We start from the raw sequence: 13,055 nt of genomic DNA, 5'->3' as shown, positions 1-13,055 counted from the left end.
AACTCTGAAGACCTGAACACAAGTTATATTTACAGAGCATTCACAGCCTCGTCCAAAAGTATGAAGAAAATGCTGAATTAGTTTAAAAAAGAAGAAGCCTATTTAGTATATTTCATTGTTAAAAATGTTTAAAAATACATAATACGGACAGATAATTGTATAAAAATATCAGGAAAACTCATCTTTGATCAATATTCACAGTTATGCATTAAATATAATATGAAATATCAATTCGTCGTCAGTGATAGAAAAGGTTGGGAGCCGCTGTCTTAAAACACTTCAAATGAGTATCTATTGTGTGACTTTATAAGGATAGGTTAATTAAAGATTTCTACCACTCTTTAGAGATATTTTAAGGCTAAATTCAGCTCAAATAACTCCTGTTCCTGTTAGTTCAGTCCTTTATTCTCTCTCTCTCAAACTCTCTGTTTGCTCTCTCAGAACGAAGGCACCAAACTGCAGAAAGACCTGAAAGCCTACCTGACAGCAGTGAAAAGTGAGTGCTGAACATTCGCGGCACTAACTGGTTTGACTTATAGGCTCTGTAGCCTGGCAGCGGCGGTGGAAGAACTATTAACATCTTTATATTTTGTGTTGATTCTGGCGCTCCCCCAGTGGACAAGTGTGACGTTTCCTGTAGATTTGTATTGTATTTTAGTTAGTTCACAATATAAAGTACACAATATTGTTTTTGTTTTTATTTCAGTGAACTCAGTGAATGTTTGTTTCACACCTAGTTTTAGTTAACTGTAATAATCTTGCATCAGATTATTATTACTATTATTGATAAATTGTAATATTGCAGCTGGCTGCAGTAGAGATTGTTTTATATTCATCCTTTATGCTGTTGGGTGGTTTAACGTACTGTATCCAGAAGCAAATATGACTCTTTGTGTTTCAGCGATGCACGATGCGTCGCGGCGGCTTCAGGACTGTCTGGCCGACATGTACGAACCTGAGTGGTTTGGCAAAGAGGAGATGGACGCGCTGGTAGAGGTGAGAGCAGGAAACCATGACCTTTTTCTTTCTTCTTGTTCTTCTTTACACTTTCTTCTGTCTCTGCTTGCACTGCAGCTGCTTGTTAAAATCCAAAAACTGTAACAGGGAGAGGTCTTTAACTGGTGTTGGGAATAAACATAAATCCTGATCTGAATCCTGCTCTGTAAAACCTGATTGAGGAAACTGTTTATGTACGTTACACTCAAAGGTTCCATGTGATTCAATTCTGTTGGGCCAACTTTATTTACTTTAAAGTTGTTTAATTTACTAGTAAGTGAGTTGAATCAACCTTAATAACTCAAGAATTAACAAACAATTGCTTAATGCTGTAAGAAAACCCTTTATTCCTGTGGAAATACTTTCCATTATTTTATTTTAGTTCATTCAAATAGTTCAAAATTCACTAAAACTAGGTTAGGGTTAGGGTTGAAGTTGAAGTGAAGTTATGTTAACTTTCTTCTTTTATAAAGATGTGTTGTCAGGTTTTACAGTGTGTTTTATTCATCAGCAAGTTAATTTAACTCAAAAAAATGTTGAAACTGATTACATCAAAAATTTCAAGTAACACCAACTCAGTTATAGATCTTTCTGTAACTTACAAAACTTAGTGTGATTTAAAATTACTAATAAAAGCTGCTTTATAAAGAATCTTTTTTAACTTCTTTCACTGTCTTTCTCTACTTGCTGACACACTTTCTTTTTCTCAACTGCATGCGTCTCTCCTTCCGTCCTAAAGGAGATGATAGAGAAGGAGATGGACAATAACTTGGAGGTAAAAAGCAGACAGCATCCAGTGTTTCCCACAGCTCAGCGGCTTATTTACCACTAAATCATGTTAAAGTCAGAGTGCAGCCGTCGTCTTCAGAGGGAAGCACAGAACCAACAGTGGGAGTTATTCTGGCGGTTAATGGTTTCCAGTTTAAGTCCATGTGGGGAACACTGGTTCAGCTCTGCAGTAGAGGACGTAGTTGTTGGTTTCAGAGAAGCAGATTATTGAGAGCTGATATTGGTGGTTGTAATTAAGTACATTTAAACTGTCTATTTCTACTCCACCACATCTATTTGATCATTTTAGTTACTCATTACTTTGTAGATCTTGATTATCAATATACAATATAATCAACTAATAAAATACGATGTATGATTATAAGTTAAGCTAATAATAATGGTACAATTAGCTCCATCTTTACCAGCAGTAACAACAAAGTGATGAACACATTCATACATCAGTAATTATAATGCAGAAATATAATGTCTATTATTATGAGTACTTTTACTTTTGGTACTTTAAGTATATTTTGATGCTAATACTTCTTCCACCACTGTATATTGGTCGCTATAACAGAATATGTGATTTATTTGTTTGATAACTAGATAAATAGAATAGAAATAGAATAGAATAGAGTTTAGAACTGTGAAAAAAGAAGGATATCCTCGATTTTATTAGAAAAAGTTTTGATCTGTATTTTGTTATGATGTAAAACGTTTGTGTTTCAGGACACAGACACTCTGTGGTTAGACTACCACCAGAACCTCACGGACAAATCTGTGACCTGCATGGACACGTACCTGGCTCAGTTTCCTGATATTAAGGTGTGTAAGTTTCTGTATTTTGTTGTTATTCGATATGAAGTCAAGATCAATCCTTAAGATATCACCAGAGAAACAACATTATTAGGACATATAAAAGAAATTGAGCTCGTTGTTGTGGTACACCGTCAAAATATCCAAAATAAGAGAAAGTAAAACAAGTACTGTAAATAAAAATTAACAAATAAAATATATAAATTCTAAAATCAAGAGAATAGAACGTGTAAAATATTAATAAAGAAGGAGCTGTGTAGATGTAAATGTAGAACTGTTGTTGTTGCTACAGGCTCGTATAGCGAAGCGTGACAGGAAGATGGTGGACTTTGACAGCGCCAGGCATCACTTCTCCTCCTTACAGAAAGGAAAGAAGAAGGACGAGGCCAAGATCGCAAAGGTAATCACGAGAGCGTGTGTGTGTTCATTTCTATAGGCTGATGTATTGACCCTTACTGAGCTCTGCCCCTTATGAAGGGTCAGTTATTGTTCGTGCGTGTTTGAGCGTGTTCTGCTGCTAAAGTTTAAAAAGGATGGTTCAGAGTTTTTGACTTAAGGCGGTATGAGTGGCTCATTGCATTTCAGTTCATACCACCTTAAGTTAAAAACAAAATCTGAATCAGTTTATTCTGTTAGCGAATTAACTCTTGTAATAATTACAACTGACTGATTCTCTAATTAAAATGCTCATTAACATGTTTGCGTTTGTCTTGAATTGTTCTTGTTTGCTTTTTGTCTTCTTCTTCTCTCTTCTCCCTCGTCTTCTTTCTGGCCTGTTCTCTCTCTTTCCTCCTTTTCTCTCCCTCCCTCTCTCTCTCCCCTCTCTCCCCTCCTCTCTCTTGCATGGTGTGTGTGGTTAGCCAGCAGCCCTGTTGGAGATGGCGACTCCCAGCTGGGCTCAGGGTTTGATATCAGCCCACCAGGTGGCTCAGACTAACCTCTCCTACAACCAGGTGAAACTCTGGTTCATCACTGACTCCCCCTCCTCACCCCCGAGTCTGTCAGCCTCCTCAGGCTCTCTACACATGTTCATAATGAATTAGTTCAGTTGAACACAAAAGAAGGATTGTTTGGTTTTTGGAAGAAGATGAGTGAGAACTTAATGATCCGGATCAGGGTTTGGGTGCTTTTATCTTGTGAAGGAAATGGAGAATGAGCTTTTCATCCATTGCTGGTCGCTTTCAGGTCAAACGATCAATCAGAGTTAAATATCTATCTGAGCTGGAGAGGCTGGCTACAATAACAATGTGACTGCTTTCTCAGTCGGTGTACTTTACAGCCAACAGATTTCTGTTTTCAGATGAGTAAACCGAAATTGGAAGAACAATCCGTATTTTTAAAAACATAAAACTTCCCTGAAACACCCTAAAAACACGAACAAACATCAGCGTGATAAGAACTACCTTAAATGACTTTTGATTGATTCTTTAGTTTGTCCCATCCGCTAACATNNTGAGGGGCAAGTAAAGAATGACCATCACATCCCAGAAATTTTAATAAAATATTTATTCAATCATGCATTCAGGTTGTGTCAGTCAAACCTGCCAACTTTACTCATTGGTTGTGCGTCAAAATGTCGCCTACAAACAACACCTGAGGTTAGTTCTTCTCTTCAACTGCTCATCATCATGTGTAGAGAGCCTCGCTATAATTTGATCCATAATCCAAACTAGTGTTTACATTGCTTTTATGTCAGAAACAGCCCTTTATTCACTCTTCGTCATTATCAGTCAGACTCTTCATCATTTGAATGCTCACAGCATTCACATGCCTGTAGTTATTAAACCCTGTATGTTTGTCTGCATGTACGTGTGCTCATGAAAAACTGTCTTTCTTCAATCATTTGTGTTACAGCCACACAGAGTACAGATATATCACTGTGTGTGTGTGTGTGTGCGCAGGCGGAGGAGGAGCTGGGTCGAGCTCAGAAGATCTTTGAGGAGCTGAACGTGGAGTTACAAGATGAGCTTCCAGTGTTGTGGGACAAGTGAGACACATTTTCTTCTCCTGCGAAATATTTAAAGACGACTCAGTCCAAATGTTTATGTGTGTGTGTGTCTGTGCAGTCGTGTTGCCATCTATGTTAACACATTCCAGGGTCTGGCTGGTCATCAGGAGAGGTTCCACAGAGAAATGAGCAAGGTGAGTCAAACTGTTCATGTGCGACTGATTGAACTGATCAGCTGATGTATTTATTGATCCTCATCGTGCTCCGTGTGTCTCCTCAGCTCAGCCAAAACCTGAACGACATCATGACCAAACTGGAAGAGCAGCGGCAGCAGAAGTAAGTGAACAGAGTTTTCAGTCGGACTCTTTCAGCTTTTTTTTAAAGATTTAACGCCGTGTAGAGCAAATGAGAGTAATGTCCCTTGCAACGCCCCCCCTACTGCAGAAAAGATGGTACTGCAGCGGCAAAGACAGGAGACGGTGCCAAGAGGTAAAAAGTGCTGCACGTTAATCCTCATGTGACCCACACAGGCTGAGCATGCAGCACTTTGCTTCACTTTTATCTACAAAATTAACTCTGTGCTTGTTTTTGGCAACAAGGGAATGTAAACTACAGGCTACTGCAGCAAAGCTAACGCAAAATACAGTTAATGGAGGTGTCCCGAACTCGAGCAGAAAATGTAATTATCTTGCAGACCGAATTTATATTATAGTGTTGACATAATCTCACGGGCCGCAGGCCTGCAGTTTGATTTAAACTGTAAAAGGGCAATGCTTTATGTTTTTTTACAACCTGGGACTAATTTATGTTAAAATATCAGACACTTTCAGGAAAACTCAAAATCAGAGATTTTAGAATAGAATTGAAAATTTAAATAATACTTTTATGAGAAAAAGGTGGTGACATTCTGAGCATAAAGTCATATTATTATTAAGGCTTAATTTTTTTTTTTTAATTAAAATTTTAAAACTATACTGAGGGTTATTAAGGTTAATCTGACATATAAGGTATTCCAGATCCCAAAAATTCACCATGCACATTTTTACAGTTCTGTTCAATATTCAATATTCCTCATTATTCTACTGTCAGATGTCACGTAGATGCACTACTAGGTCAAGTGCCTTGCTCAAGGAGAGCTTCAAACTCCTTCCAGGTCTCTGCAGCGCTGCAGGTCTGGGATTTAAACCTGTAACCCGTTTCTAACTCTTGTGTGACACTTCCTGTGTACTTCCTGTTTTGTTTATACCCGACAATACCATTCTGCATGTGTGTGCATGTTGGGCTCTGGATGTCTGCCATGTTGCACTGCAGGTTAACCTGTAGAGAGACAGTAGATTTGTGTTTTGTCGCCCTCATGTGGACAGTGCTGAGAACTGCATGTGTGATGAGTTTGATTGAGATTGTATGATAGCATCTTTCCTATTTTACTCTTCACTCTCTGTGTTACAAGATTTCTTTATCCGTCTTTGTCCCTATTTCCATCCTTATATTCACCTCTTTTTCCCTTTTCTGCCTTGTTTTGTGTTAATTTCTCTCTCCTACCTCTTGTCTTTCTCTTAGTGAGCAAGCCAACCACAGTGAATCAGCCAGCTCACCACCAAAGGTAACAACAACCACCGAACAGAACAAAACAACTGAATGTGTCCACATGAATGTATTGACTACATTATACGTACGAATATACAGATAAAAAGGACCTTTATTGCACAAAGGACCAAATATAACTGGAAGAAATCAACATAAAATCAAAGGAGAACAGGAAGAAAGTGATCTGAAGGCCTCAGTGTGCTTCAAACTCTGGTTGCTACAGCAACAATGAAAGATGTGAACCATTTTGTGTGTACTAATGTGTCTCTGTGTCCCTCGCTGCTTCTGCATGCGTGCACACGTGTGTTTTGTGGTTTTGATTTAACCCCTCCTGGCGGTGCAGAAGCCCGGTCCTCCTCCCAGTCGTCCTCCACCTCGACTGACGCCGTCTCCGGACCAGAGACAGCAGCATGTCGACGAGTGCGAGGATGACACCTCTGTGCCTGACACTAACACAGACTCTGCCACCACAACGACGCCGCAGGTCAGACCGATGATTCCACCATCCTGGATACTTTTTGTGGGAAAAATAATACAAGCTTAACAAAAACAGTTTTTTGTTTGGTCATTCCTAGACAAAAAAAGTTTTAAACCATGACAGCAAAAGATTACAGTAAAACACTTCATGGCAAACCCTTTTTATACAGCATTCATTCGGTATTTTCATGTGGCAAAACAGTTTCTTTAACTGTGAACTCAACAGTACTACTATCCTTTTACCATAATAATAGAAATGTTTTGGTGAAGTTCTTTTCTTTTTTTCTTTTTTTTTTTTTTTTTACAATGTAGGCTGGTTTCAACGGGAAAGACTAACTCGCCAAACAATATTAATGGAAGTGCTGATCTTATCTGTCAAAAGTGGCTGTTTAATTCCACCACCACCATTACATGTGGTCTTTTCCCTGAGTTTCTTTCTACGTACGGAGCAAATGTTTGTTAACTTAAATTTATGACGTTTCACATCGACGGCATAGTAAACCCTCCTAACCTGAGTGTGTGTGTGTGTGTGTGTGTGTGGAGCAGTCTGAGCCCTGGTCAGGGGGGAACCTGTTGGACTGGGATGTAGAGGTATTACAGCCCATCACATTTCCAGCTCCCAAGGTGGGTGCGTTTTGTTTAGGCCAACAGTCGGCAGGGTTCGGTCAGAGCTGAAGGGTTGAAGGCTTTATTTACATGCAGTTTAAAAAAGGTTGTTGAGCCCCCAAGAATTGAGTTTTTAGAAACCTTTAAAGGTCTTTACATTTTACTATTTTTAGACTGCATGTAAACAATGTCATCTGTGTGTGTGTGTGTGTGTGTGTGTGTGTGTGTGTTTAATCTGGAAATAACCTCCACTGCATGGCTTTGTATGTGCATGCACATTCAGCCTCATTTTGCATGCAAATGTTTGTTTTGCTTAATACTTATTAGCTGATCAGATTTATTTCTGATGGGGATTGATAATGTATTTTATGCCTCGAGAATTTATTAGTTCTTTCTGTCCAGGTTCATTACAAGCATAAAATATATAAAACAAATAATCACAAAAGAATACAATCTAATACAAATTTAATTAGAGCAGAATATTGACAGAAAATGTATCTGCAGCAGTTTTAATAACTTCATGCAAAAGCTGCAAAACGTGTTTTGAAAAGGTGACTGAATTTGGAGTTTGTGTGTTTTGTGTGTGAGTAAAAACTTACACCTCACTAGTTGTCTTGTCTCTTATTGCCCCACGGAAGGCGCCATCATGGGCCTCATGGGTAAGTATGGGTCAAATGTGCTCCCATTCTCTTTCATTTTCTATAATCATCATGTAAAGCAAAGCAGAGGAAGATAGATGAAGGTACTAGCTTGCCCTCATCGGAAAACTACAACTATTCTTTCTGTATGTTTCCATATTGATGGTGGAATAACTCCCCGACTGCACCTTTCTTCATCAAACCCTTCTTCCTTTTGGCTTCATGACACCCCGCACAACCCCGGGTCGTGACCTTTATTACACACTTTCAACCCTTGACAACCCAACTGCTCTTCTGGCCTTCTGCAATACATCTTCCTCCCGTCCTCCCACCTACCCTTCCTCTTGCTTTCCAACCCGCCACAATGCTCCACAACTCCCAACCCCCTTTGTAGCAAGAACAGACCGCCGCAGAGCAGGAGCCCCAGCACGAAGAATACCCAGAGGAGGCCCAAGGTGGCTGGGATAATGATGAAAGCAACACCCAGAGCAACGCCCAGCCCAGCTGGGACAACGCAGGAGCAGATCAGGGTCAGGAGAGCTGGAACAACGACGAAGTTTACACCGCTCAGACGTACACTGAGCCCAACTGGGGTGACGACAGTGCCCAAGTGGGACAGGGTGACTGGGGCGATGATGGAGAGGCCCAGGTAGGGTCGGATGGATAGGGAGGGCAGGTGCAACCTCTGTTCGAAGAGATAACAGGTTAAAGCCTTGAATTCAAGGGTCCCTAAAATTCTTGCCACAAAAAGTTTTCATTTCTCTTTCCCTTTCTCTCCTTTTTACCTTTTCTTATTTCTACTGTGAACTCTTTTCTTTTTAGTGCTTCATACCTACGTTAACCATTTCTTTAACTTCCTTAATAATACAGCTGGACCTCTTCTGCTTATTCTTTGGTACAGAGTGCGGTCACCAATGGCTCGGATGGCGAACTCCCTCCAGGATTCCTCTACAAGGTTAACAGACGACTTTATCCTCCTTTAACATGTGAAAGTCATTATTAAAATACACTGGTTTTGAATAGTGATATGACATTTTTAATCAAGATTTGCATTGAATCAAAACCTTTTTGTTGCTGAACTTTTACTCCAGGTAAAAGCGATACATGATTACGCCGCCACTGATGGCGATGAACTGGAACTGAAGATGGGCGATATGGTTCTGGCTTTGGCCTTTGACAACCCAGACGAACAGGTCACTGACATACACTTTCTATTACTCGCAGTTTGTCTTTTCCATGTGTATTGGTCTCCTCCTTTGTATTTACACTTGTATTTCAGATCTAGGTATCTGACCTTGTCTAAAATGAAAAATATTCCATCCTTTGTGTTATCTGTTTTAGCAGCGTTTATTTCATTCTACAAAAATAGTTTTTAATGGTTGTGATCCAGAGATTAATGCGTATGCTGATATTGACCTCATGAACTTGGTGGCGTAGCGGTTGTTGTTATTATTATTATTATAATTATTATTATTATATCTAGCTACCAAAAAAAACCTTAAAAGCCAGCAGGGATTTATTATACTTTTTACCAAAGATGTATCCTAGCCACCACTTGTAAACAACTACCTAGTACTTCATTAGTGACTTTTGCTTCATCAGCAAACACACACACACAAAAAAAATTGTTTTGTATAAGTTAAACCCCTTTTTACTTGTTTGTTACTCATTTATCTTATTTAAATCCAATGACTTGCATTCTGTCTCTCTGCAGGACGACGGCTGGCTCATGGGCGTGAAGGAGTCTCACTGGGTGCAGAACAAAGATATTTCAGCCAAAGGTGTTTTCCCGGAGAACTTTACCCAGAAGGTGTGAGGTTCACGCCACATAAAGATTCTCCCCTCCTCTTGTGCCCCAAACTCCTCAGATATTTATCTGGTAAAGACACGGTCGAACCGTCACTAAATGTCTATTTACACACCAAAATGTATCGGTACATGATTAGAAATATGTACTGAAATACAAGTACATCTCAATGTCTATGATACCAAATGATTTGTTTGTGCAGTTCAAAACAGTGCCAGTTAGTTTAACTCTTATGAACACATTTACACAAACCTAATTGAAAAAAAAATAAATGATAGAAAAAGTAAGTTTTACCCCGACTCACTACCATGTGGTAAATGATTGTCAAATTGTACACCCAAAATTAAGCTTATTGATTTGTTTTTGTTTTGATTTGTTATTCCTGAATTATTTATACTTTTGCTGAACTCAAATGAAACATAAAACAATGTACTGGCAATATTTAAAAAGGACAAATAAGTCATGGATGTACTGTATGAATGTCAGAATATTTTATGTTATGTATTGTCAATGGCTGTGGAAAAAATTATGTTTTGAGAACTTTTCCCAGTTCCTTGCATGAAGCCTTTGATTGTATCGTAATTTACTTTGTAACACAACAAACACTGTGACACCAAGTGGGATCGCTCTGTGAAGTGTGGCTGTGATTGTCTGAAAGATGCAGGTGTCCAAGGATAGAGCCCTGGAGAACACCATGGATATAAACAGTATATGTTTGTGGGGCTTTGTCTTGCATTGTCAAAATCTATCTATAGCAGTTTCTTGGGCTTATAGGATTATCAAAGGGAACAGTAGTTTTTCATTTATTTTATTGGCCATTTTGAGGACATGACTTGTTGTGTGGCTTACATTTTCTAATGCACATACGGTTTTATTTTGATTTTTGAATCATCTTTTCATTGATGGATAAAAAAAACCTTATCATCAAACTCAGCTGCTGATTTTTTTCCTTCGACTTCTTTAGTTACCAGTATTGACTATTTACCACTAGTTGTTTTTTCCAGTAAACAGGTTTAGACCACACTTAATACTTCCATAACATCAAATAAGTCAGTTCAATAAGTCAAACCAATGCAAAAGGTATTTTTACATTGTGTGAAATTATTGAATAAAGAATCAGTCCATGTGGTAACTAATGCACCATCTGCTGAATCAAATCAGTGTCATTAAAGATGAATAAAACAACATGTATCAGTGCGTTATGTGTGTTACCTTTTTATTTCATCCTAAATTAGTTGAGCAAGACTGACATTTTTCCTTCAGTCCTCCATGGGATCTTATCTTCAAGGCTGAAAGGAAGGAATTGTCATGCACGTGCATCAAAAAATTGATATATATCAAAGTGGCCTATAAATATTCTCAATAATATAACCACTCATTCCTCACTTCCTGTATTTCCTGCTGTTTTTCCTTTGTACAACACCAGGTGGTGTTGTGGTCATCATTATATGTCAGCTGTATCTCCATTAAAGGTTTTGCAGAATTAGATTTAAATTCAGTTCAAGCCATTCAACGATTGCAGCCACTTTAATAAGAGGCCCTCTTTAAGAGTATACCAGTAATGTAAGAACGCAGCAGCTTTACTGGTTATAAATAAAATGACCATCTTAGAAATCTGCAACAACAAACTGTCAGAAAACAACCTGCTTTAGAATAAAGGAGCTGGGTTTCATGTAACCTTTCATATTACATAACCTAATTATCCCAAAATTGGTTTGTGAATTAATGTAGTTAGTATCAGTTACCAAACCAAGTCATGCTGATAAACTCAGCCTGGCCTTGTGCCATTGTTGTTCTGTAAATCTACATTACTGCTGACACTTCAAGCTCCATGCCAGCAACAGCAGTGTGACCTCTGAGGTTTCTATAACAACAGGACACCCAATCATGTGGAAAACACAACAGAGCAGCCCAGTCGGGCCTCATGGGGAGGGGGGNNGGGGGGGGGGGGGGGGGCTTCCTCTTCTCCAACAATAGATGAAACAGCAGTGAGGGAGTAGACTAAGAGGTCTGATCATAAAGAATGTGCAATAGTGCATCTATTTTAGTGTAGTTTATAGAGCGATCAACATGTTAATATTTAAAGGATCATAGCAGTGCTTTTACATGTCCTAGCCTATTACATCAAACAGTCTGATGTTCCCTGCAATGGATTAGAAAACAGAACAGATTTTCATATTATACAAAAAAAGGAAACCAATGGATGCCAGAAACAGGAATGCACATCCAAAAATATATTTTAAAAAGGTGTGGCAGGCATTGAAAGATGCTCAGAAAAATATATTGTAGATTTTTATTTTTTAGTTGATGAGCTTTTTTTTTTCTAAATGCCCTGTTATAATTGTAACACATTTTGAGCTTTGTTATAGTTTGTCACTGTTTCTTATTATGTTTAAGTGCATTATTCTTCCAAATCTCTGTTAAACCTTTTTTATTTTTGTGTCTTAGTTAAACTGAATTCATCATCAAGGCTCAGTTTGCTCCCAGCTCCTCTAAACGGACTAACTTAAATACTATACCACCCATAAGCTATGTGAAGGATTTATCCAATATTTGCAGAATTCTGGGCACAAATATTTTGGGAATTCACTGACTAGCAGATCTCCATGGAGATCTCACCCCTCCCAAAGAGCCTTGAGTTTATCTTCACAAATACTCAAACAATGCACTGTTTGCTTTGTTGCCTGTGACTTAAATGAGTTCTACATGCCAGACATATGCAGAGGTCAGGGTTATACATTATCTTGGTGTGGGAAGAAGGGTTATTGATGTGTGACGGAGCAGGTTTGCATAATGTTTTCCACAGCTCAATTATTGATTTTTCCCCTCTGCTTAACCCAGTTAACCCTTCATTTATCAACAACAAAGCTTGTTACCATAGAGTTTGGAGGAACTATAAGTAGTGGAGAAATCTTAGACACACTGACCGCAGATTTCTCTAGCAGACCCTCAACGTCAGCAGCAGGAATTTATAATCATGGTAAGCTTCTGCAGGTTAACGCCTTTCAGCAGATTGAATCCCAAATGGCGATTCAAGGCCGTACTAACTCAACCTCTATTTTTTGTGCTCCTCTAGCGTGAATGTCTCTCTGTCCATGTTGGTCAGGCCGGTGTCCAAATGGGCAACGCGTGCTGGGAGCTCTACTGCCTGGAGCACGGCATCCAGCCGGATGGTCAGATGCCCAGCGACAAGACCATCGGAGGGGGAGACGACTCCTTCAACACCTTCTTCAGTGAGACTGGAGCTGGCAAACATGTTCCCAGAGCGGTCTTTGTGGACCTGGAGCCAACTGTCATAGGTAATATCCTTGTTTTCTGATTCAGATTTGTATTGTAGGTTGAACAGGATTTGGGAACAACTGATTGTATCCTAAGTGTTTTCGGATTACAGATGAGGTCCGAACAGGAA

General features: G+C 39.0%; 1 protein-coding gene across 2 annotated transcripts in view; it reads left to right on the top strand.

The window, feature by feature from the left end:
• The window catches only part of bin1b (bridging integrator 1b), a 19,591-nt gene extending 8,748 nt beyond the window's left edge, over positions 1-10,843 (top strand). Inside the window, exons 3-17 of one of the 2 annotated variants that reach the window (XM_035677736.1) lie at positions 442-496; positions 902-996; positions 2,497-2,592; positions 2,876-2,983; positions 4,485-4,570; positions 4,650-4,725; positions 4,812-4,867; positions 4,976-5,020; positions 6,092-6,134; positions 6,462-6,602; positions 7,139-7,219; positions 7,840-7,860; positions 8,741-8,794; positions 8,931-9,032; positions 9,554-10,843. In XM_035677736.1, coding sequence (XP_035533629.1) covers positions 442-496; positions 902-996; positions 2,497-2,592; positions 2,876-2,983; positions 4,485-4,570; positions 4,650-4,725; positions 4,812-4,867; positions 4,976-5,020; positions 6,092-6,134; positions 6,462-6,602; positions 7,139-7,219; positions 7,840-7,860; positions 8,741-8,794; positions 8,931-9,032; positions 9,554-9,655 — 1,161 coding nt within the window. In that variant the 3' untranslated portion in view covers positions 9,656-10,843. The remainder of the gene's footprint in view (positions 1-441; positions 497-901; positions 997-2,496; positions 2,593-2,875; positions 2,984-4,484; positions 4,571-4,649; positions 4,726-4,811; positions 4,868-4,975; positions 5,021-6,091; positions 6,135-6,461; positions 6,603-7,138; positions 7,220-7,839; positions 7,861-8,740; positions 8,795-8,930; positions 9,033-9,553) is intronic. The other variant, XM_035677735.1, reaches the window with a different exon arrangement.
• The last annotated feature ends 2,212 nt before the right edge of the window (positions 10,844-13,055 follow it).

The sequence above is a fragment of the Morone saxatilis genome, unplaced genomic scaffold (assembly GCF_004916995.1).
Source record: "Morone saxatilis isolate NCDOM2014 unplaced genomic scaffold, NCSU_SB_2.0 Contig6, whole genome shotgun sequence".
In the NCBI taxonomy this organism is placed as follows: domain Eukaryota; kingdom Metazoa; phylum Chordata; class Actinopteri; family Moronidae; genus Morone; species Morone saxatilis.
Note: the sequence above shows the minus strand (reverse complement) of the source record. Positions and strands in the feature narration are given on the sequence as shown.